The sequence below is a fragment of the Natator depressus genome, chromosome 6, assembly GCF_965152275.1.
Source record: "Natator depressus isolate rNatDep1 chromosome 6, rNatDep2.hap1, whole genome shotgun sequence".
Classification (NCBI taxonomy): Eukaryota; Metazoa; Chordata; order Testudines; family Cheloniidae; genus Natator; species Natator depressus.
In genome coordinates this window covers 59,688,644-59,714,071 of record NC_134239.1, presented here as the reverse complement: position 1 = coordinate 59,714,071, position 25,428 = coordinate 59,688,644, and the positions used below count along the sequence as shown (strand labels likewise).

The window sequence follows — 25,428 nt, the reverse complement described above, 5'->3', positions numbered from 1 at the left end:
AAAATAGTATAAGAGCTTGGAGAACTTTTTTTTTTTTTTTGGTAAGTGGCTGGATGAATTATTGGCAGCACATATTCCAACATGCTGTGTTTCCCCCTGTGCGTCTAACAAATCCTTGTCTGTACAAAGTCCATAAAGTGCACTAATAATTTGGGACTCTCTCAATCAGGAAAAAAGTTCTTGAATTCTTTGAGGAGCACACCCAAAGGGTACTAATGGGCACCTGAGCCTCTGCCACACATCTACTCTTGAAGCGCCACAGGATTTTATTCTCTTCCCTGATCTATTCAATATTTACATGCAGCTGCAAGGAGTAAAAGTGAGACTTCATAAACTTGAATGACAACATTATTAGATAACACTACCCTGTTCTTTATAATCTACAGCACCACCACTATCAAACAGCTATTCCAGTGTCTGGCGGAGATAAGCTCGTGGATATGGAACAGCTGGCAGAAGTTAAACTCCAACATGCCACTATGGTGGTGTTTTCATTGGTGGAGGATGTGTGTCCATTATACATGAAGACAGTTAGCAATTTAGGGCAGCTTTAATACTGCATGCTGACACTACGCTCTCACAATGACGGATTTTGGAATGCTTACCTCCATTTTTACCCACTGCTCGGAAGCATCTCCAGAAGGTCCGTAGGAAGGATGCCCTGTTGTGGGGTGTGGCTTGGATGAAGCTGAACTCTCGGAACAAAATGTGAGTTCCTTGACGCACACTGTTAAAACTGCAGAGATAGAGTCAAAATGAGAGTTCGATGTAGTATTAGGAAACTGAACCCAATATGGAAGCCTGGGGCCAGCTGTTATAAACAACAATCAAATCACAGGCAAAGTTACACTTTCTGAAACAAATCTCTAAACCATATCACATTTCACATCCATCAGTTTTCTAGACAGAAGTCTAGTTGCATGAACTGGATCTCAAAATCTCAAATTTGTGATTCAAGGTCTCTTGAAACTCAGATAAATTCATTCTAAAACATCTACAGATCGCAGGTGCCCAAGAGTCACTGGAAGGTTTGAAAGACTGAATAATCCTTCTCTTTGCCCCCTGGGAAATGGGTGAGTTTTACAGTTACCTGTCTGTTCAGAAAATACATCTCCCTCTAGCTCATTTTGAATTGCACTTCCTGTCCTATCATAATTCTCCTTGCAGCCACCCAAGATGCAACTTGATCAGTGATTTTTGGATTTTCATTTCCAGGTTACTGAAATTTGCACATATTGTGGATGTGGAATCTATTTCAGTTTTGGATGTGATGTAAGTGGCAATTCATAGAGTGACACTGACACTAGCACTATGGAGGGAGCATTATTATATTCCACCTTTCAAGCCAAATATAAGCCTTTACATGACAGTCAGTTTTTCCTGAAGATTCTCATACTCAGGTGCAAGGCTCCAACATTTAAGTTGTAAACACTGTAGGACAACATCTATTGGCTTAACTAACTATTTTCATTTGATTTTCTCCTCTTTTTTCCTTTTAGATTTTAAGAAACATTTTTATTGACCCCAGATTTTGTGAAGGTTTGGAAATACCCTTTTAAGATGCAATGAAGATCAACATGTGAAGGAAATAGAAACAAGAATACAAACAACATTAAAACCAAAGTCACAACGATAAGATCTCCTCTAATGAAAATTGAGTCATCCATGCATTTTGCTGTGCTTCTTACAAGCAGGGCAAAGATTTCATACACTCCAGAGAGATCATTAAGGGATTCCCCAAGGACAGCAGTTTAGTCCATCTCCCGCAGGAGAGTTAATGAAAAGATTCAAAGTTTATTCTTGATCACGGCAGAGCTTTTCCACAGGTAACTTCTCCACAAAAGCCATAATCCACTGGTCAGCAGGGAGCCTCTTAGTTATTTAGCTATTTTTAAAAATGTATCCTGCATTATAACTTAATCTTCAAACCACTTGATTACAGATGAAATTCCCTTCAGAGGATAGGGAAGGGTCTTTTTTGTGACATAAAGGCAGTCAGTCAGTCAACCAGACATTCAGAGCTCTTTTGTAGAACAGCAGTGGCATGTCACTTTACAAAAATTAAATATAAGAATTACTTTTCTGCCATAGGAGTAGGAAGTCTCTGTTTGGGTGTAGAATAGGCTTTTACTATCATGATCTTCAGGTTAAAGTTCATTAGATTTCTTTAGATTTCCTACTTTATCGGTATAGTTTTAATTAACTCTAGCAATACATCAAGTGACAATGCCATCAGGAGATTTCTGAGGGCAAGAATTAGAAGCCCTAAAAATGGAACTATATAGGCACATAAGCGGTCCAGTATGATTTTTTCATTAGTTACCTTGAACTTTGAGATTTGTCAACACTGCTAATTTTATTGCAAGTCTCACAATAGTTGGTCTCTCTCAAATGCTTTAGTTCCCGGAGGCATATGAATACATGGGAATCTTAGATTTCATTAAAATAATAAAATTAGTTTCCTTATCCTCATGGTTGCAAGAAAAACCTTGAAAATGTGACTCAAGCATACTTCAAAGACTCATAAAACAGAAGGCAAATAAAAGGAACCCAAATAATCAGCTTTTGATTTGGGGGGCCTGACTCATGATTTCTGAGCTCTTAATGTTGCCAGTACTGTTTCTGCAAATACTACAGGCCTAACTATTATTACATATTTATTGAGCACTGCCAGCGTGCTCAGTGCTGTACAAATTGGATGAAGACAGTCACTGCTCCAAGAAGCTTATAAGCACAACAGGCCCCTCCAAAAAGAGAGACAATGCATCAGGAGTCTGATTCACTTATTTCACCGGACTTTGGTTCATGCTTTAGATCAGCGTTTCTCAAATGCAGCCACCAGGGGCTTTTCTTGCAGCCACAGCCTCCTGGGCAGTGACTTGAGCAGGGGCGTAAAGCAGTACCTCTCCTGCAGGGCCATCAGAAGGGGTTGGGCCCTCCCCACATCTGAAGCCACAAACGCAGGATGAGCAAGCAGCCAGTGAGTTCCCCACCTTCCCAGGTGTGGTGAGGCCCGGGCTTCAGGCTTCAGCCTGGGGCAGTGGGCGGCAGGTTCCGGTCATGGGACTTTGGTCTCTGGCCCTGGACCCCAGCCACACGGCGGGGGGTGCTGGCCCTGGGCTCACACATGCCCCCATTGGGACTGGCCCCCCGCAACCTCCTCCAGCCCCGGGCTCTGGCCATGCGGTGGCGAGCTTTGGTCCTGGACCCTGGGCTCACTGCCCCCTCCCCACTCCCATTGCCCTTGGCCCCCACTGTCTCCCTACCCACCTCTACATCAAGTGCTTAATTTGTCCCCTGGCTTCCCAGGGCTGAGTAAGTCTGCTGTGAACATTGATATGTGTACAGTTGTTAATATCACTTTTCACAGCCTCCCAGCTAGCTAGGAAGTCTGCTAGGAAAAGTGATATTAACAAACATACAAATATTACTTTTCGCAGCAGCAGACTTACTAGCTAGCAAGTCTTTAAAAAAAAAAGGCAAACAAACACAAAAGAAACAACAACAACAAATGACAAGAATGCGCAAAGCACCTTATTTGTGTTTCTATTATGTTTAGGTCTAGTAAAGAATAGAGAACTGTACACTATTTTTATTATTGAGTCTGCAAAAAAAACCTACATAAATAAATAATGATTTGGACATATATATGTGCATATTTATTCGTTTTTCCTAAAGTTAATTAAGCATTTTAAGAAAAACTGTCATAGTGGCCACCAGCAAGAGTTGGTGGCTGCACTCTGAGGCCAGCAAAAAATTTACTGTGAGATGACTAAACACAGATTAACAAAGTGTTACTACTCTGTTTTGATTTTAAATAATTATAAAAATACTTTGCCATCTGAGGATCTCAACATACTTTACAAATGTTAATGACATAATTGAAATTTTTATTGTGTTAGTGGCCAGCTGCCTCAGCCAAGCCAGGCCCCATTGTGCTAGGCACTGTACAAACATACTAAATAGCATTCCCTTTCCCAAAGGATTTACAATTCAAAAGAAAAAAAAAAAGATATTAACAGGTGGATGAATCCAGTACGGTTGGGACAAGGTTGGAGGCATTAAGGCCAAAGGGTTTACAGTAGCAACGGTATGATAGCACTTGGACAAGAGTTTTGACAGGCAGAGACAAGGTCAGATCTTGGAGATACTGTGAAGGAAGAAGCAGCAAGTTTTAGACAGCCTGGAGATGTGAGTCAAAAGATCAGACCATGTCAAAGACAAAGCTGAGGTTAAGTACTTTGAGTAGGGCTCTACCAAATTCGTGGCCATGAAAAAACACGTCACGGACCGTGAAATCTGGTCTTTTGTGTGCTTTTACACTATACTATACTGATTTCACAGAGGAGACCAGCGTTTCTCAAATTGGGGGTCCTGACCCAAAAGGGAGTTGTGGGGGGGGGGGAGGGGTTCACAAGGTTATTTTAAGGGGGTTGCAGTATTGCCACCCTTACTTCTGTGCTGCCTTCACAGCTGGACAGATGGAGAGCGGCGGCAGTTAGCAAGTTGGGCACCCAGCTCTGAAGGCAGCATCCCACCAGCAGCAGCACAGAAGTAAGGGTGGCAATACCATACCATGCCATCCTTACATCTGAACTGCTGTGGCAGTGGTTCTGCCTTCAGAGCTGGGCTCCCAGCTAGCAACCGCCTCTCTCAAGCTGCCCAGCTATAACCTTGTGACCTCCCCACCAACTCCTTTTTGGGTCAGGACCCTTACAATTACAGATTTAAATAGCTGAAATCATGAAATTTATTATTTTAAAAAATCCTATGACCGTGAAATTTACCAAAATGGATCGTGAATTTGGTAGGGCGCCAGCTTGGAGTACCAGGGTGGTGCTGATCATTTAACAGACAATAGTATTTAGGCTCAAAGAGAGGGGAAGTAACTTGCTGAAAGTCACAGAGATGTCAGTGATAGAGCTGGGAATGGAACCCAGATCTTTCAGCCCCAAACCATAGCTGTAAAGTCCTTCTTCCTTTCCCAGTGCTTTGTTGCTGAATTAGGATGGCAGCCTGCTTGGAAAAAGACCCAGGCATGAATTTAATGAAGGATCTGAATGAAGAGGAGGCGGATAGAAAGGAAGGAGAGAAAAGAAGGCAATATATGAGAAGGATAATGTAATACTTAGAACAGAGGTTTAGGTAGAATGAGATGCAGAAGAAAGAAGAAATGAAATGAGATGCAGCCAGTTTTGTAGAGCCTTGAAAAAAATCAGGATGAGAAGCTTGAACTTGATGTGGAAAAGAAGGCCTAGCTGCAAGTTGAGACAACTAGAAGCTTAGGAGCACACTGTGGTGCCACTGGAGAACAGGCAAAGGCCTGGCAGCATGTCCTGGCATAACTGGAATGCAAAGACTCAGGCATGAATTCAGTGTACACTGATTTTATGGTAGTACACCGGATTATTATTACTCCTCAGTCCCAGTAAGTCAGCTCACGAGTCACCAGTATTCTCAGCACAGGATGGATCTAAAGTCAGCAGGTAGAAAAGCATGATAACTACGCAAGCAGTAACATGACAAGGCATGGGTGCGTATGTCAGAACATCAGCACACATAGGTATTACATCTGCACTACTCAGTTGGCTGACAGAATATTTCTCTCATCCCTCTCTTCTAGCAGTATGTTATCAGTTTTATAAAATGGGAGTATTCTGCCCAACGAATACCTGTGTGGTCACCCTGTGTGGTCATCCTGGATCCCAGCATTGAACTTTGCTACGGTTAAGATAGCTCTTCTTTAACCAGCCCATTTTATAAAGACATATATAAACATTTTCTCATGGGAAATGTTTGCTTTGGCCTCAAAAAAGCAATCTTCTTATCAGCTGCAGAGCTTGCCAAGCCAATCTGCAGCAGTCCCATCAGCGAAGTGCAGAGCCCAGATATGAGGGAAACCAATAGGACACTCTCTTTGCCTACAGTCACATGTGGGATCCACTCGGTGGTCCCAACCGTGAAGGCTGGCTGCATGTTGACCCTGCCCCATTTGAAATAAATTCAGAAGGACCCACGAGTGGCATGAAATCAAAGTCAGGCGCATGCATGGTCGGATCAGCTATAAGAAAATGATTTTTGACAGCAGCTGCAGACCATCCTTCACACCACATTTATGTTGCAAAGCAAGTTGGCCCACAATAGGTGACTTGATGACAAACATGCTCTTTAGTACCCAAAGAGGTCTGCGTACAGTGATAGGCTCAAGTTTGCTCTGATCTTTTCAACCATTCTGGCTGTACCTTGCTCATGACAGATGTGTGGAGGAGTGACGTTGCTTAACACAGGGAGCTACGAGACTGGTGTGGGTCGATTCATCCCAGTTACAATGTGCAAAGTTGAGTCAACCAACTTGACATGAGATGAATGGAGTCAGACAGGGGCACCGTATTTTGTTGCAGAGTAACAGGGATACTCCAGAAGATCGGAGAGTTTGAGCATTTGCTCCCCATGAAGTGTCAGCCAATTTGCTTAGGAAGTATAGTTTTCCTCAGGTGGCTAAGATAACAAGACCTGTATCGAGGGTTGCTCTAAGGAAAACCAGGTGGAATTTGTGTTTCAAGCGATGTACGTTAAGATATTCCGTTCTTGGGCTGCTCTGCCATTGTAAAGATGGAACACGTTCAAAACTGTCTTGGTCATGCTTGGTTGTAAAATGTCACTGACTACAGTGTTTGGCCATCTTAATCAAGTCAGCATTTAGACAGTCATCAAGTTCTGGGAATGACCAAGCTTGGACACCTAAATGTCATCTGCATATGTAAAGCTGCAGGATTGGGTAAGTGGAAGGTCTTTTGTGTACAGGCTGAAAAACATCAGTACAAGCATAGAGCCTCGGGTTAGACCATTGCTTTCTCTTTTCCACTATCTAACTCGGTCTCCCATGTACACTCCTGTTGTGGAGGAGGAGGAGGTCAATGATACTGACTACCCATGCTGGAAGTGCTCTTGACAATTGTGTAAGAGCCCCATATGCTCGAATGTGTCATATGCCTCTGTCAGGTCCAGAAATATAGCTCCCATCTTCAGGGTTTTTTTTTTTTTAAAAACTGTTTTTGTTGACCGTTGTCAAAGCCAGTACTCGATCACAGGTCCTCTAACCTCTCCAAAAGCCTGCTTGCTCAAGGCTGAGTACTGACTCTTCAGTGCATCTCCCCAGAAGTGGAATGAGATACTCCAGCACCTTGAATGGCACTGACAACAGGGATGTAGGTTGATAGCTTGCAACATTATGTGGGTCTTTCCCCAGTTTCAGGAGAGCAACAACTTTTGACATTTGCCACACCTTTGGAAGTTGCTCTTTGTTGAGCGCTCGTGTCAAGAACTGTGCCAGCCACTGATGCGCAAAAGTCCCAAGGTGCTTCAAGAACTCTGGCAATATATTATCATAGAAAGCAGCCAGTGCTACTCCTAATATCACTCAGAATTTTGTCTAACTCTGTGGCTGTGAATGCCCTCGGTGTACTGCTAAGTGGTGTTTCTCCGATGGAACTGATGCCATTTGTCATGGACCTGTTGGCTGACATGCTTCTCATTTGGGCCCACTGACACATTCAACAGATGGCTGGCAGCTTGGTTTGACACAATAAGTGATCCATTCAGGGCAGGTGCTTGCTGAGCTGCACTGAGATGATGAATCAAATTCCAGCATTTCTGGATTGAGTAAGTGACATCAAGATTCCAAGTTGTCTCTTCCTATCTAGCAGCATCCAGTGACTTGATTAGGTGATCAACAATATCTGGATCATCTTCCAGGACCAGACCTGATGCAGGTTAGGACTGACCAAAGAAACTAGTCATCTGTTCTAGTTGTGGAATGAGGCTACCCAGGACTCAATAATCACTAATATACAAGAATGTCTACCCTTAGACAAGATCAAAGGCACTAGTGGAGAGAAACAAGAATGGTTTGGCTCCACTGTGTTTTCAAATTCCTTCATATTGGGTAAGGAAGATGGCAGTAAAGAAATAACCAGTTATTGATGTTCGTGCTGATAAGCCAGGACAGACAGGATGATTGTACATATCTGTAAGCAGACCCCTTTCCCAGTCTGGTCTACACACACAGTCCACTAGTATGAGACCACATGTGTTCCCCTCCCTCAAAGAGTCTAGCTTTCTTAACCAAGACATCAACACATAGACACAGTCTCCGTGGGCGATCCAGGGCTGGAGCACCCACTGGGGAAAAAAATAGTGGGTCCTCAGCACCACCGGCAGCCCCACCAATCAGCTCCTCCCCTGCGCCTCCCGCCAGCTGCAATCAGCTGTTTAACGACATGCAGGAGGCACTGGGAGAGGAGGGGTGGAGCTGGGACAGGAAAAGGTGGAGGAAGGGTGGGGCACGCTCAGAGGAAGGGGCAGAATGGGCAAAGCACAGGTCGAGCCCCCCTTGGGAATTCAAAGTGGGCACCTCTGCATCAACAGTAAGGTAACAAAGCTTAGTTTCTCTTCAGGTTTAGCTGCTGCTAAGGTTCCTCCCTTACTGCTCAGCCCATACCCTAGAGCAGGGGTAGTCAATACCCAGACTGAAGGCCAAATCTGGACTGCCAGATGCTTTAGAATGGACCCTGAAATCTTTTATTAATTATTATTATTATATTACAATTTTCTTTGGACTCTGGACCTTGACCAATATATTTGGACCTTAACAAAAAATATTTGACTACCCTTGCCCTAGAGAGTCTCCTCCATGGGCCAATCCCCATCCCTTATATCCAGGTAAGTGAACAGTCAGAGCCCACTTAAGGGAATCAACACATCCTAGTAAGCAAGGCTATTTCAAACCCAGTCATTTTTTCCTCAAGCAGCCAATAAGAAGAGGTTTTGGTTTACTGAAAAGCAGCAAAACAGAAAACACTATCTATTCCTTTAGCTATATGAAGTACTGCTTCTCACCTCTACTGTGTGGTGTAGCCACCTGCATGTGTGCCCTGTGGAAGAAAAAAAGAATTGTGCTAACTCTATATCGGGTTGGGCAAACTTTTTGGCCCAAGGGCCACATCGGAGTATGGAAATTGTATGGTAGGCCATGAATGCTCACAAAATTGGGGGTTGGAGTGCGGAAGGGGGTGAGGGATCCAGCTGGGGGTATGGGCTCTAGGGTGGGGCCAGAAAAGAGGAGTTCACGGTGTGGGAGGAGGCTCCAGGCTGGGGCAGGCGGTTGGAGTGTGGGGGTGCGGGGTTGGGGATGCAGGAGGGTGCTGCAGGCTGAGATCAAGGGGTTCAGAGGACGGGAGGAGGATCGGGGTAGGGCAAGAGGTTGGGGCATGGAAGGAGGGCAGGCTCTGGGGGGCACTTACCTCAAGCAGCTCCCAGCAGCAGCAGCAGCTGATCCCCCCGCCCCCCCCCGGCTCCTACGCAGAGGTGCAGCCAGGCAGCTCTGTGTGCTGCCCCATCTGCAGGCACCACCCCTGCAGCTCCCATTGGCCATGGTTCCTGGCCAAAGGGAGCTGCGGGGGCAGCATGTAGAGCCCTCTGGTTGCCCCTATGTGTAGGAGACGGAGAAGGGACACGTCACTGTTTCTGGGAGCTGCAGAGAGCGAGACAAGCTCCTGACCCTGCTCCCTGGAGCTGGGCAAGCCCTGGACCCCTCTCCCCAGCAGGAGCTTGCGGACCGGATTAAAACATCTGGAGGGCCAGATGCGGCCCCTGGGCCATAGTTTGCCCACCCCTGCTCTATATGCTTCAAAACCACTGATTTCAGACATGGTAAGAAGCTCAAGGTTGCTTGGTTCCCCCCCCCGAAAAAAAGCAGCCACCCTCACAGGAGACATGCAAATTAGCACATTAACTGAAGTTACCATGGATGCAATTCCTGATTTGTCTAGTTGCACCAGAAATTAAACTACAGCCCTCATTAGTTCACTCTAATATACTGTAGGCACTTGTGCTTCACGCCAAAGTTTTGGTAGGTAGATGGGTAATCCTTGCATTAGCAAAGCTGCCTTTCCCACCGCTGCAATGAGTGAACTGGGGAGAGGAGAGAAAAATAAACCCCAGGATCTTGGCTGGCTCCAGAAGTTGAGAAAGCCCTTTGCAGAGAGGACTTCAGCAGAGATCTGTGCATTTTCACTCCTTGTCCTTACATGCCCCACAGCAGCCAAACTGCAGAAAGGAATCTCCTTAAGATGCCAGTATTGAGAATGATGCGTCTTGCAGCGCACTCACTACGCCTGTGGGATGGGCATAAGAGAGGAAGAAAGGGTTCAGGAGGACATGGTGATAACATAGCCAAAGCTCTCACAAAAGGCTGTGCTGGGAACTCCAGCACTCAGGTGCTGCTTTTCTGAACAGAAGCAGTTTTCAATGGGGCTTTGTCTTTTGTGTAATTACATTTCGGCATCCTGCCAGAGTTCAGAAACTTTCAAGCACTCTTTTCAAACCTTTAGCCTTCTAAATAGATTGTAAAAGTCCCAGGATGCTATGGTAACGTCCCAATAGAAACCTACCACACTGGTTACTCTCTGCCTGCTGGAAACAGGCAAAGCCAAAATGCACTAAGCAAAGAGAACCTCATGTCCTAGAGAAGGACAGAAGAGCTTGACAGGTGGCCCCCCTTTGGTTACTAATATTAAGCACTGAATTAATTCACAGGACCCCTCCCCTATCAAAAGGGAAGCATGAAAAATGGACTGTGGCTCCCTGACTCAAAGGGCATTGCATTCATTTGCACCAAGAGCACGAAGCAAAGGCGCCGAGTTCTCTCTAAAGGGAAACTCCAATGTAAGATGAAAGATTAATCGCTACACCTAATTACAAAGCAGAGTAAATCATTAAAACAAAATTAAGAGTCAAATACAAAGAATCAGGCAGGAAGCTTCCATCTTGACGATTTGATGATGAAAAATATGACAGAACTAGCTCTGCTAATAGCAAGCATTGGAATCTTGAGGTTTCAAAACTCAGGCATGTTGTGCCATTTAAAAAAAGTGTGTGTATGTAGTTAACGACTGTTAACCATCCACACAGTGTTAAAATTACAGTGATTACCTTATGACAAACTCTGAAGCCTTCCAATTTGCAATGCTTTATAATGGCAAAGCTGGTCCTTTTCAGCCCTAGTTTTCATCACCAGACAGGACTCCTGTGGAGACATCTCATTATGATGGCAGCTCCCATTGAGAGACAACATTCTTATTCACTGATGAAGGTAGTGAAATTCTCTCTCTCTCTCACACACACACACTTCTTATTTAAGGCCCCAATTCTACAGCTGTTAGTATTATATTTAGTTCTAATGATTTAAGTAGCCAAATCACCGGAATGTTCATTTACTTACCTATCCTGAAGAAAAGAGGTGGCATATTCACAACCACTCAGTAAAAAACTGCTGCATCAACTGCATTTTTTCCTTCAGCATCCCCCATGACTTAAAGACTATGAAATCAGCCTTAGGAAAAACAAAAAAACAACGAGGACGACTTGTGGCACCTTAGAGACTAACCAATTTATTTGAGCATAAGCTTTCATGGGCTAAAACCCATTTCATCAGGTGCATGGAGTGGAAAATACAGTAGGAAGATATATATAACAGTACATGAAAAAATAGGAGCTGCCTTACCAAGTGGGGGGGTTGAGACAATTCAATTAGGGTGGGCTATTATCAACAGAATGAAAAAATCACTTTTGTAATGATAATCAGAGTGGTTCATTTCAAACAGTTGACAAGGAGGTGTGAGTAACAGTAAGGGGTAATTAGCATGGGGAAATTAGTTTTTAGTTCTTGTAGTGACCCATCCACTCCCAGTCTTTATTCAGGCCTAATTTGATGGTGTCCAGTTTGCAAATTAATTCCAGTTCTGCAGTTTCTCACTGGAATCTGTTTTTGAAGTTTTTTTGTTGAAGAATTGCCACTTTTAAGTCAGTTATTGAGTGTCCAGGGAGGTTGAAGTGTTCTCCGACTGGTTTTTGAATGTTATAATTCTTGATATCTGATTTGTGTCCATTTATTCTTTTGTGTAGAGAGACTGTCCGGTTTGGCCAATGTACATGGCAGAGGAGTATTGCTGGCACAGATCACTTTGGTAGATGTACAGATGAATGAGCCCCTGATAGTGTGGCTGATGTGGTTAGGTCCTATGAGGTGTCCTTGAATAGATATGTGGACAGGGTTGGCAACGGGGTTTGTTGCAAGGATAGGTTCCTGGGTTAGGAACACAGCTACCACTCTGAAGCCTCAGGAAAGAATGACATCTTCCTTTAATGCAATTAACAATAGATTTTGAGGAATTCCTTTGAAACTCAGCAATAATGTTAAGATATGAAACAGTTGCTGTGGATTTATTTCTGACAATTAGCTTTAACAAAGGAGAAATCCTTACGAAACTGTGGGTAGATGTGAGGTGATAATTAACACATTTAATATCCTGGCACGGTTGGACCACATAACACTGCAACTGCAGACATCAGGCTTCCAAAGATCTTTCCTTGTCTCACGTACCCACAAGTTTATTTCATCCGAAAAGGGACGGGGCTCAAAAAATAAAAAAATCTTTTTCACGTTGCTTGGCCTGGGCTCACGATAGGGTTTGACTCTGCAGAGAGAACATAGGTGGCATGGAGATGATCCCCAAGTAACGTTTCAAGAGGAAATGAACCAGCAGCACCTGTGACACAGCTCAGAGTAGGCAGTGAGCCAGCTTCCTGATACTGCTTTTTGTCAGAGGGAGCCCTCCAAGCCTAGGTTATGCCTTCTAAAGAAGGGGAGGATTTAAAAAAAAAAGTTCCCCTCCCCTTTGCCTTTCCTATACTAGGTCAGGTTTCAGAGTAGCAGCCGTGTTAGTCTGTATTCGCAGAAAGAAAAAGAGTACTTGTTAGTCTCTAAGGTGCCACAAGTACTCCTTTTCTTTATATTAGGTCAGTAATTTAACACCCTGGGCTCTCAAATCAAAGCTTGCAATGACCTTGCTGTGTTGAATTATTAGCCCAGGGTATTATAAAAAAGAAAAAAGAAAAAACCTCTGAAACAACAGAAGCCTTTTGATCAGAGCACCATACTGTAGCTCGCTGTAACTCAAGCTGGCCATTCTTATATAGCAGGAATTAAGGACTCTCCCCCCCACACCAGGCAGGACCCTATTAAAGGACAATAGCTGTCTGAAAAAGGATAAGCAAGCTGATATGGATATAATAGGCCACATACGGGGGACCCTTTTTACTCTGAAATAAAGCTTCTTCTAAGAGTTATAAGCTGGGAAATCCAGTATTCAGGGAGATGGGAGGGGGGTATAATAGAAAAGGGTGAGTAGCCATGCAGAAATGTTTGAAGGTACTTAAGGAAAAGGGAAGGGAGCTTCAGAGATAAGCATCAATCATTAAACACTAGTACTTTCAGACTGATCAGGTGCAATTCCAGGCCACGCGGTAATTTAGCGACAGACCAGAAGGGACTGGCTGACAGGATTTTAAAAAAATTTTAAAAGAAAAGAAGAAGCAGTAGTAGTAAGTAGCAAAGAATTGAAACTCCGTGGTAAATCACCCACTAGAAAGAGGAGGCCGCTTGGTACTGGTGCAGACAGTTTATGGTGGTCACTGCAATTTACTGCCCAACTTTCCCCACAATAACTTATACTCTCCTTACTCCTCCCCAAAAAGCATCAGGCTAATAAAAACTTGCCATTGTACTGCAAACAGTGGAGGCTTCTAACCCTTACCTACCAGGTATCTGTTGCTTTGTTGAATATACAGGTATGATTGGGCACAACTGGAAAGAGAAGACAGTTTCTGCTTCAGCTGTTCTGTGACTTTCACTGTGTGTGGATACTCTTGTGGTTGAGGCACAGGATTGAGAGTTGGGAGGTCCAAGTCCTCGGTGCACAACTTTAGACAAGTCATAGCCTTTGTACCTCAGTTTCTTCATCTATAAAATGAAGAAGAGACTTCCTGGCCTTGCAGGGAGTTATGAGGATGTGTTTGCAACATACTCAAACTATAATGGTGAACTCCATAAAAATGTCTATTAAAGAAAAATAAACATTACAGAATGGCTTTCTGCTTCCCTTCAGCCAGGTGACCCAGGGAGGGAACTCCTCCTCCCTGCATAGCATCTCCTGCTGTTCTCTGACCTAGCCTGTGAAACTCCCAGTGAGCCAAAAATAGTTCACCATTGGTAAAATGCCACCATGATGTTATTTCAAAATATAAAAAACTTTCAAAATTGAATGAATTAATCCTTGGTACTGAACACTAGATTTCATCTAGAAAAGCCCAGGAAACCAAGTTCTCTCTTTTCTGTTTTTTGACTATATCACAGAAACAAAATGGTAGATTTCTTGGACTCTGGTGAACACATCTATTTTTTAGGGTGCATTAATTCATGAATCCCTTGTCTTGATGCACTTCAAATTGGGAAGAAAAATTCTACCCTGGCCCCAGACATCACTTATTAATTTTTTGGCATATGACTTGTGGCTTTTAGAAAGGAGAGGTGGTACAAAAATTGGGCCTATCACAGAAACTCAATGTCACCTTTTAGGAAGTGGCTATTGCCATGCCATAATACAATACAGCCAATTAGGTTCAAACAATACACCCAGACACTCCTGCACATTGGATAACATCAATTGGGAAGAGATTGCTGTGCAACAGAAGGAAAGAAACAACTTACAGGAACTCCAGCTTTTAGATACTGAGATACTAGGGCATTTCTCAAGCTACTTATTCCTCTCCCTTCCTGCATTACAATCTGCCCTAAATCTGTAGCTGTCCTTCATTACTCTGCATTGTACACACTAGTCAGTTAGAGGAGTGCTACAAAGAATAGAGTTTGGGTTATGTTAAGAGCTTTTAAAACAGGGAGAAATTATGTTTTTAATATAGCATACTTTAAACAAAAGGATAAGATAGTTTTCAGGTCCTCTCTTTAACCCACACTGTTTTTAAACAGCACCTTAGAGTCCTGTTTTCATGATTAGGACAGTCTCGGTCTGCCATGGAATTCTAGCCGGTATACATACCAGAACTCACGGTCATCTCCTAGGGTGGGGATGCAATGGGTGGCTACTGATCATTAGGAAGGGGAAGAATGCAGCTAAATGGGGGGAAACCACACAGCCATAAAGAAAATACATATTAATTTTTTTTTAGTAAAATTAGCTTTCAAAATAGTATTGAAGTAGCTGTGGAATTTATAATGAGCAGAGATGGCTAAGGTACCAAAACATGAATGTCTCACAGACAGGAGCAGATAGCTTGGCCCAGAAAACATAACAATGGCTGAATAACTGCATCCACTGTGAGAGCTGGCAGGGAAGAACAACTACCCAGCACCACTTTTTCATCCTAATAAAGGGCAAATTAATCCACAACTGCTTCATAAAAAGAAAGGGACTTTCAAAAACAATTTAAGAGAGAGTTTGCAGTTTTTCAGAGACATTATTAAGGGCACAAGAGCAAACGATCCCACCGCATAGGAAAGATAGGAAGCATGGCAAGAGACCACCGTGGCTTAACCAGGAGATCTTCAATGATCTGACAATAGGACAAGAGTCCTACAAAAACTGGAAACTAGGTCAAATTCAAAGGATTAATATAAACAAATAAACACAAGTATGTAGGGACAAACTTAGAAAGGCCAAGGCACAAAACGAGATTAAACTAGTTAGAGACAAAGGAAAACTAGCTAGAGACAAGAAAATATTCTACAAATACATTTGAAGCAAGAAGAGGACCAAGAACATGGTAGGCCTGTTACTCATTGAGTGGGGGAAACCAATAAACAGAAAATGTAGAAATGGCAAAAGTGCTAAATGACTTTTGTTTCAGTTTTCACCAAAAAGTTTAGTAGTGATTGGACATCTAGCATAGTGAATGTCAGTGAAAATGAGTTAGGATCAGAGGCTAAAATAGGTAAAGAACAAATTAAAAAATATTTAAACAAGTTAGATGTCTTCAATTCACCAGGACCTGATGAAATACCACCCTAGAATACTCAAGGAGCTAACTGAGGAGATATCTGAGCCATTACTGATTATCTCCAAAAAGTCATAGAAGACTGGAAAAATTCCAGAGGACTGGAAGAGGGTAAGTATAGTGCCAATATACAAAAAAGGGGAACAAGGACAACCCGGGGAATTACAGACCAGTCAGCTTAACTTCAGTACCCAGAAAGATAATGGAGCAAATAATTAAGCAATCAATTTGCAAACACCTAGAATATAATAAGGTAATAAGTAACAGTTAGCATGGATTTGTCAAGAACAAATCATGTCAAACCAACCTAATAGCTTTCTTTGACAAGGTAACAAGTCTTGTGGATGGGGGGAAAGCAGTAGATGTGATACATCTACATTGTAGTAAGGCTTTTGATACAGTCTTGCATGCCTTCTCATAAACAAACTAGGGAAATACAGCCTAGATGGAGTTATGATGAAGTGCGTGCAGAATTGATTGGAAAACCATTCCCAGAGAGTAGTTATTAGTGGTTCATAGCTGAGCTGGAAGGGGATATTAAGTGGGGTCCCGCAGGGACCAGTTCTGGGTCCGGTTCTGTTCAATATCTTCATAAATGATTTAGATAATGGCACAGAAAGTACACTTATAAAATTTGCGAACAATATGAATCTGGAAGGGGTTGCAAGTGCTTTGGAGGATAGGATTAAAATTCAAAATTATCTGGACAAACTGGAGAAATGGCCTGAAGTAAACAAAATGAAATTCAATAAAAGGACAACTGCAAAGTACTCCACTTAGCAAGGAACAAATCTATTGCACAAATGCAGAATGGGAAACGACTGCCTAGGAAGGAGTACTGTGGGAAGGGATCTGGGGGTCATAGTGGATTGCAAGCTAAATATGAGTCAACAGTGTAACACTGTTGCAAAAAAAGCAAACATCATTCTGGGATTTTTAACAGGAGCGTTGTAAGCAAGATAAAAGTAGTAATTTTTCTGCTCTACTCCGCGCTGATTAGGCCTCAACTAGAGTATTGTGTCCAGTTTTGGGTGCCACATTTCAGGAAAGATGTGGACAAATTGGAGAAAGTCCAGAGAAGAACAACAAAATGATTAAAGGTCTAGAAAACAACCTATGAGGGAAGACTGAAAAAAATTGGGTTTGGTTAGTCTGGAGAAGAGAGGACTGAAGCAGGGGACATGATAACAGTTTTCAAGTATGTAAAAGGTTGCTACAAGGAAGAAGAAAAATTGTTTTTATTAACCTCTGAGGATAGGACTAGAAGCAATGGGCTTAAATTGCAGCAAGGGAGGTTTTGGTTGGACATTAGGAAAAAATTCTTAACTGTCAGGGTAGTTAAGCGCTGGAATACATTTCTTAGGGAAGTTGTGGAATCTCCATCATTGGAGATTTTTAAGATTAGAGAAACACCTATCAGGGATGGTCTAGATAATACTTAGCCCTGCCTTGAGTACAGAGGACTGGACTAGAAGACCTCTCAAGGTCCCTTCCAGTCCTACAAGTCTATGACCTGTGTATTCCCAAGAGCAGTGACCTGTATGCTTAGTCTCATCTTGTACTGAGTTGTCTTTGTCCTCTGATCATGGGACAGAGCGCTCAAGACTGGATTGCCATGTTTTACAATTAACCACTTGTTAATCAGCATAAAACTATACCAGCGTGGTTGCACCATGATTTGGATGACCTAAGGCACTACTGCAATACAAATAAGCATGATGAGACAAGGTAGGACCCTGTACAGACAAACATGTTGCTCCCACGCTTGCACTATGGGTGCTACCAACCACCTGTTCAGTTACCCTGATAGGAGCCATATCACAGACAAGACTTTATCAACTCTTGGTGTTCCCATTGTCAATTGAACGTTGCAAAAATTCCCTGGTACAGATACAGTCCTCATTGCTGATGTTAATGCTAACTCTGCACTTGGAGAAATTTATTTAGGTAAGAAGCTCTAAACTCACTACTGCTTCCTGGTTTCTGTTATAAACTGGTTACAGTCTGTCCCATCTACTTAGAAGGAGACACAGCAGGATTAGTTGATCAAGTTTCCTTCCAGCCACATGCATCATGAGCGATTATTGTTGGAGACAGAAGATGGCATCTTCCTGATTTGCTATGGTTTCAGAGCACTGTAAGCAGAAAGCCTCCAGCTCTTTGGGGTTTTCAGATTTCCAAGAACTAGACAAGGAAACATGTTTAAAGAATGATACAAAACCGAAGTGAAAAATCATAATTTTCAAGACAAGTCAGTCAGAATTACAGGACATTTCAGAAGCCTGCTATTCATGTTGTTAGGGAGACAGTCATGGAATTAAACACCTGGGATTTTCCTAGTCGTCTTAAAAGTCATATCTGGTTCTTGCAGACATTTGCTGATGTTGCACCTTCAGCACATCCACGTTTTCCAGACTTTGAAGAGATTCCAAATTCTTTGGTCCTATCCATATTGGGATCAGACCTATTAGCTGCTCGGTTAAAAGTATTCCCATCAATATACTATGACTTAGCAATATTCTGCAGTTAAAGGATGAATGTCAAACTTCTTCTAAAAAGGAACAAAACCAAGAAAACCCCATAAACTGTGCCAGCATCTCTTGAGGAGCCTTCTGGGTAAGGAGAGAAATTGTCCTCAACAAACCATATTTTATTCCAACACAACACAAGCTCTAGAACCTAGAATGGCTGGAAGCGAAGGCCAATCACTCCTCATAAGTCAGCAAACTGAGCTGCTGTTTGGACGTAGCAGAACCGACTCAGGTTTAATCCAACATATCCCCTACTCTACAATATCCCAAAATGCTTTTTTAAAAACATTTTTTAAGAACATAAGAAAGCAGGGGAACGTATAGACCAATACAGCAGCCAAGAGGTATTCAACAATGGTCTCACACAGCTCTGGACAACAATTTTTTTTTAATGGAGAGAAAGAAAAACCCTGTTAATGTGTTCCACAATGTCTCCCTCCCAGAAAACAAATAAAACACGTTCTAAAGAATCACGCAAAAGCCATCCTAAACATATGATTAAAAAAAAAAACTATTACCTGTTGCTCCTACTTTTTCATATGTAGTGCTGCTGATTTGAATATACCTTTGGTGGCTTAATGGCAAACTCCTTCAGAACATACATACAGATAACTGTAGAGAATCCGCTCCATACAGCATGTGAGTAAATGTGACCCAGGAACCTCTTGATGCGAACTAGCAGACAACACAGGGATGCATACACATTTACAGGGACTCCTGCATCAGTTTTATGCATAATAATTCACTAAAAGGTGACATATGAGGTCTACTGAGAGCCAGTGACACACTGGTTATCATAATCATTGTGAAATGTATGTAAGGATAATATTTAAGGGAGTTATACACCTCGACTAGAAATTACTTTCTCAAGGTCTGAGTTAAAACCGGTCACCAGAAGGTGACAAAACATGTTCCTTTCACACAGGCAGGAGACACTTATCTGTTTGGTTATATGCAACTGAGTATTGTGTACTTCACAATGGATACCTATCTGAATGCTAAACCACTAGCTAATCAAGATTAAGAAATTAACAAGACTGCAAAATCTACAGGAAAGAACACAGCAGGAAGGTGTCCAGTTTAGGAGTAAAGAAAGATCAAAGGATTGTGTTGATATATCAGGGGCTGCAAAGGGTCACCCTAGTGTCTCACTTAGGAAGTAAGCTGTCAGTGGGCTTGCGTCATGAATGGAAGATCACAATCAAGCTTGGTTGTAATATACTGGAAGGATTTGGGGACAGTTTTTGCTCTTATGACATAATGTCCTATTAGTTAAGTTTAAGCTCTAGCATGTGTGTTATGATTTTATATCTAACCCTTTGTTTCCAGTGTTCCTGCTTATCAGTTGAATATTTTTTTTGTTAAATAAACTTATACTTGCTATCGACAAATCCTAAGTGCTGTGTGTTAAGTGGAGCTATGTTCTATCCTATAACTGGTAACCTGTACTGTTTCTTTGGGAACAGAGGATCTGTAGTTCTGTGAGCGTCCAATGGATCAGGGGTTGATCTCCAGGGAGATGCTCAAAAGGACTCAGGGGTTGGAGTGTGCCTATTACTAACCTGCAGAGGAACAGCAGAGCCCATGTGGGCTGAGAGGCAAATGCTTGTGTTGCCTTTGGCTGGTGATGTCAGGAAGCTGACCCCTGGCAGGCTCAGACAAGGCTCTCATGCTAAGGGCAGGTGGTAGTGATGTGCCCTACAACCCTGGGTATCCATGGGAAGTGGCTTAGTCGGTAGGATCAACTAACCAGCAATTTTGGGTGTGAAGTGTCACACCCTGGATACTTTTATACCAGATACTGAGAGATTAACAAGGGAGAAGGTTGGAAACAAAACGCAGAAGTTTACAGTTTATTATTATCTGTTCATTCCAGATAAGGGAAACAGAACAAAAGAAGACCAGAATGAGTAAACCAAAGGCAAACTAAACTTAACAGGCAATATTTAGAAAGACTGTGTACAGCTCATGGCTTGAATGCTGCAGAGAGAAATGTGGATAGGATGAGATCTCAACTCATGGGACAAACAGTCAGAAGATCTGAATGATCCATCCATAGGCCTGAGACCGAGGGAAGTGCAGACTTATAGAACCAGCCTGGTACCTATTCCAGAGAGGCAGCCATAAAGCTCAGACCGGTCAAGTTAGAGATCCAAAGGCTGCAAATAGCAGCAAGGGCCAAAAGGCTGGAAATAGCGAACAACAAATAGCAGGCCCAAGAAACACAACGAGCACACAAAGGGAAGATTATTGCTTTACACATAGTAGTACAGATGGTGTGTCGAAGGCTGTAAAATATTCCCACCACATCTGGTTAAGGTTGTATATCTATTTACCTTTTTGCCATGTGGTTTTTCTACAGGGTGACCAGATATCCCAGTTTTATAGGGACAGTCCTAATATTCAGGGCTTTGTTTTATATAGGCACCTATTACCCCCTCCCATCCACTGTCTCAATTTTTCACACTTGCTATCTGGTCATCCTATTTTTCTATGCATTCCATTAGTACAGAAGATGAGCAGAGATAAATGGCTTCACAGAATGAGCTGCCAGTATGGAGATATGCTGCTGAGCAATGACCTCATGTGGAATGTCTTTTTTTTTTTTGCTTTGCATTAGGATGAGTTCCTCACTATACTTGTTCAGTGGAGGGAGGACAACTGAGATAGTTGCTGTTCACCATGTACGGCCCAAGAGCTCCTTCACTTCTCCAACATCACAAATTGAAGGAAAGAAGAGCTCTACAGTCAAAATTGCAAGACAGAGAAAGAACCCTCCAATACACAGATCTTGAGGACCAGTAGGATATTCACAAAGACAGTAATGAAACAAACATCCAACTTAAATCTAAAAAGAGAATACAAGGTGTTAGTCTATGAAACATTTGACTGTGTCCATCTCTGAAGTAAGTCACTACAGAGAAGTGACCACATAAACAGAACACGCATGATCTTGTATGGAGACGTACACTCTTGCTGCTACTTGAGAAAGCATGACAAAGCAATAAAGAGAAGAATATATCAAAGTGTTTTTGTGCCAAAACACATCCCTGTTGGACACCGCTATAGTTTTCAAAGCTGTCAGATTGATCACCATCATACTGGACTGCAGCCTTCATGCCATCACTGAAGGATCGAATCAGACTGAGGAAGACTTGGGGGCAACCGATTCTCTCTAACAAGTGGAAAAGGACCTTCCTGATGACCAGGTCAAAACCTTTATAAGAGCTATGAAGGCAACGTAGAGACTTTTTCCTTATTCTTGACACTTTTCTAGAAACTGACTAAGTGCAAAGACTATGTCAATCATTGACCTACCAGCACAGAAGTGACACTAACTCTTTGGATATATACATTCAGCAAGAACTTGCAGTCTTTTGAGAATGATCCATGCAAATGCCTTACCAGGAACATTGAGGATGGAGATTTCTCTGTAGCTGTTGCAATCACTCTGATAGTCTCTGTTCTTATATGTTATGCTGTTGACATCCTCATGTCTTCTGGTACCCATCCTTCCCTTCAGCAAGCAAGCAAGCCATTATGCAGATGGTTAAGCACAACCGGTCCTCCTTTGTTTCAGTACTTTAGCTGGAATTCCATCTTTTCCTGTAGTCTTTCCTGGTGCTTGGGAGACAGATGCTTTTCAAGCTCATTTATAGGCAGTTCTATATCAAGCTCTTCAACAGTCTGGAGCATGGGAACTCGCATTTACCACTGTTTCTGAAGTAGAGCTTTCACATGAATAGAGTTTGCAATAGTGTTCCACCCAGTGTTGTGTCTGTTTTCTTCTTCAGTGATGATGTTTCCATTATGTGACTTGAGTGGGACAGCCTTCTTGACTGAAGGATCTATTTCTTTCTTGATTTCATCATACATACCTCTTAGATCTCCATTCTCAATGGATGTTTGCACCTTCTCGTACAGATTGAGCCAATATGATTGAGCACATTGATTTGAGGTTTGTGACAATGCACTCTTAGCCAATCTGCAGTTACCACACGTATCAGGAGAGGGGTTCATGTTTGAAGCAAAATGCACAGCATATCTCCACCAACACCTGCAAGCATTTCTTCAGAGTATGCTGCAAACCCATCTATCTTGTACAGAGCTTTTACCGAGAGCTAAGGTTGCAGTATGTAGATATTCATTCTGTGCATGTTCCATGATGCATCTGCCTTTAATGGGGGAGACACAAATCAATGACATAGCTTTCCAGAGATTCATAATGAATTGGAGAGACCTTCCTTGGTCTTTTGTGTTGTTGCCATTAATGCATAGGCAACAGTTTTATTTGGTATGATGGAATTTCCACAGTGAAAGGCTTATGTGCAGCATATAAGCACATGGTCTGTGTCACAGTCTGCAGAACATTTAGTTTTTTTCTGCAGGTGACAATTAAATACAGTTGTGCCTGTATCCACATTTGGGGTGCCTCCAAGAAACTTTCTGGTGATGACCACCTTGGAAGCAGATGTTGGTAATGCACAGTCCTAGGTGGGTTCAGAGCTCCAGGAGTCTTTGCCCCTTCTCATTATTTTTACTACTCCTTGGTGACCAAACTGAGCTGGCTCTATTGTTGAGATCTCCACATAGATGGAGTTTTCTCTCAGTGCTAGCTTATTGATGACCCTTTTGAGTTGCTGACAGAACAAGTCCTTTTCTTCAGCTATGGAAGAACTTTGGGACATATGTTCTGATGATTATTGCAAAGCAGCCCGTGGTAGATAGTCTTGTGATAGGATATGTTCTGATGTCGCATGGGGACATTCAACCATCCGTGCTAATAAATTTTTGACTCCAGAACCTAACCAATTCTCACTGGGGTCTTGTTTGCCCTTTTCATGCCAGAAAAAGGTGTAATGCATCTTGTGTGGGGAGCCTGTGTCAGCTAGTCTGGTTTCAGATAGAGAGCAGTTACACTGATGTCAAGCTTCTCCAGCTCTCTGTCAATAATGGCAGACTTCCTAGGTCACTGACCTCCTCTAGATCATTTAATATACCAGTGCATATTGTCCTTACATTCCAACATGCAAGTTCAAAGAAGGTGACCATTGTACCCAAACTTTTGGCATGTACACCTAGACAGAAAAAAATAGGGAGGTAGAGGCTTCTCTTAGGATCAGAACATCCCTTTCTGTGGTACTGATTAGGCCCAAAGGCTTGGAGTCCAAGACTTCTGGAAACAGCACAGCTGCAGGAAATGCTGGAGGGCAGAGCTGAGTTGCAGTGCCAGCCACCTGATGTCTTATCTGCAGCAAATTTGGTTCAGGGTTTTCTTCCCCTGTCTTTGTTCAGCCAAGAACTAGCTGCAAGACAACAGCGCCAGATGGAGTTTCTCCTTTGTGGATATTGCTTTTCTTTCCAATGGGTATCTGGCATATCCCCCACCACTCAGCAGGTAGAGTCACTAAGCACCCAACCAACAGCAGCCTGTACTGAGTTACATGATACCAGTAGCAGGCCTCACATACCTGATGTGACTCCACAAATAATGCAGATGATGAAATAAATGCATGCAGAAAAGAAGGTTTATTTGCAGTGAGTCTCTCTCTGAGAAGAAAAACAACATGAGAGACAGAGTGCATGTGCACAGACCTTTCAGCGGTTATCTTTACATAGAAAGCACAAGTTAATAAATGAGGGGTCACAGACAGATCTGGAGAACTAACCTTAGTTTTTGGACAATGACACTTGAGAATCTAGCACTCCCAGTCAACAAGTCAGAATAATTTTTCTTTTTTGATTTATTTGATTACACATAGCTGGATTCATCTGGATGTTTGTTCACATATAAAATCTGCAACTAAGTGGGAAGTACCAGCCCCATTTTCCAATATTTTGTAAATATATTTTGGAGAACATAAAATCTGTACTGGAAAATTGCTGTGTGTTATTCCAATGAACATAAAGCAACCTGCCATAGAAAAGGACAGTGTATTTACCTAGTTTAATAGTCCAGTACTTACTGGGACGCTGCTAAGGAGGAAGCAACACAAAAGTTAAATGAGGGTTCCATCACCCTGTATGTGGGATGTGGAAGTTGCTGCTATCAAACTATTCTATAGCATATGGGTCTCCATTCAGACAGCAAATCCACTCCTTGTGCCTGAAACTAGTTTAGTTTTGTCACAAAATGAATCTGAGCTACAAGTCCCAAATCCATTTCCGTGAACATTTGCATAAACCTTCACTAGGAAAAATGTTTTCAAAAAGCAGAGGTGGTGAACTGAAATTCAGTTTCTGAAGGAAGCAAATAATTGTCCCCCATCTTTAAGCAAGACAAAGATACGGTGACCTTCCCATTCCACTGCAAGTCTTCTCTCCATTGGAACCGTTGGAAGTAACATGAGTACATTGCAGAGACGGCAACCCCTTCTCTACCATGCTCTGTGGCAAGATTTTTCAAAGGGCTGGGTTAGATCCTCTCTCTCTCTCTGAGTGGCTTATTCACATGTGCTGCAATCCACCATTACTCTGACACCTTAAACACAGGAGCAGAACTGCCTGTCTTCATGTGACTGTATCAGCCTCTTTCCACAGATAACTGGAGAGTGAAGGAGTGGCAGATTCCTTCCAGCCAGCAGTGCCCTTAGGGAGCAGGGAACCACAGCTAACACAGCAGCAGACCTGTCAAGAATCAGCAGCACACAATCCCAGTGGAGATTTCTAGCCAAAAGGCTTGTTTCACAGCCAAGTTGGTGACAGCAGTAATTTCACATCTGTCACATGGCTCACTGCAGCCAGGCAGTCCACATGTCATAACCCTGTCATTTCCTCACTAGAGCAGAAGAGATGCAGGGACCTGGTGGGTGTTTGAGGAGCTGAGTGAATATTGTCATCTTTGCAATAGTTGGAGATTATATTTGAGTGAGAGAGAAGGAAAAACTGGGCGTATATGCTTTGGGGCTCCCTGGCATAGATCATGTGGGAGAAATTCAAGAGCCTCATCAACCCCTGAAAATGTGAACCAAAATTTAAAACAAAG

The 25,428-nt window shown here is 42.6% G+C and overlaps 1 protein-coding gene across 2 annotated transcripts in view; it reads right to left on the bottom strand.

The window, feature by feature from the left end:
• CSTPP1 (centriolar satellite-associated tubulin polyglutamylase complex regulator 1) overlaps nucleotides 1-25,428 on the bottom strand; it is a 146,913-nt gene that overhangs the window by 91,980 nt on the left and 29,505 nt on the right. For both annotated transcript variants that reach the window (XM_074955390.1, XM_074955389.1), the window contains one exon: nucleotides 606-736. In XM_074955390.1, coding sequence (XP_074811491.1) covers nucleotides 606-736 — 131 coding nt within the window. The remainder of the gene's footprint in view (nucleotides 1-605; nucleotides 737-25,428) is intronic.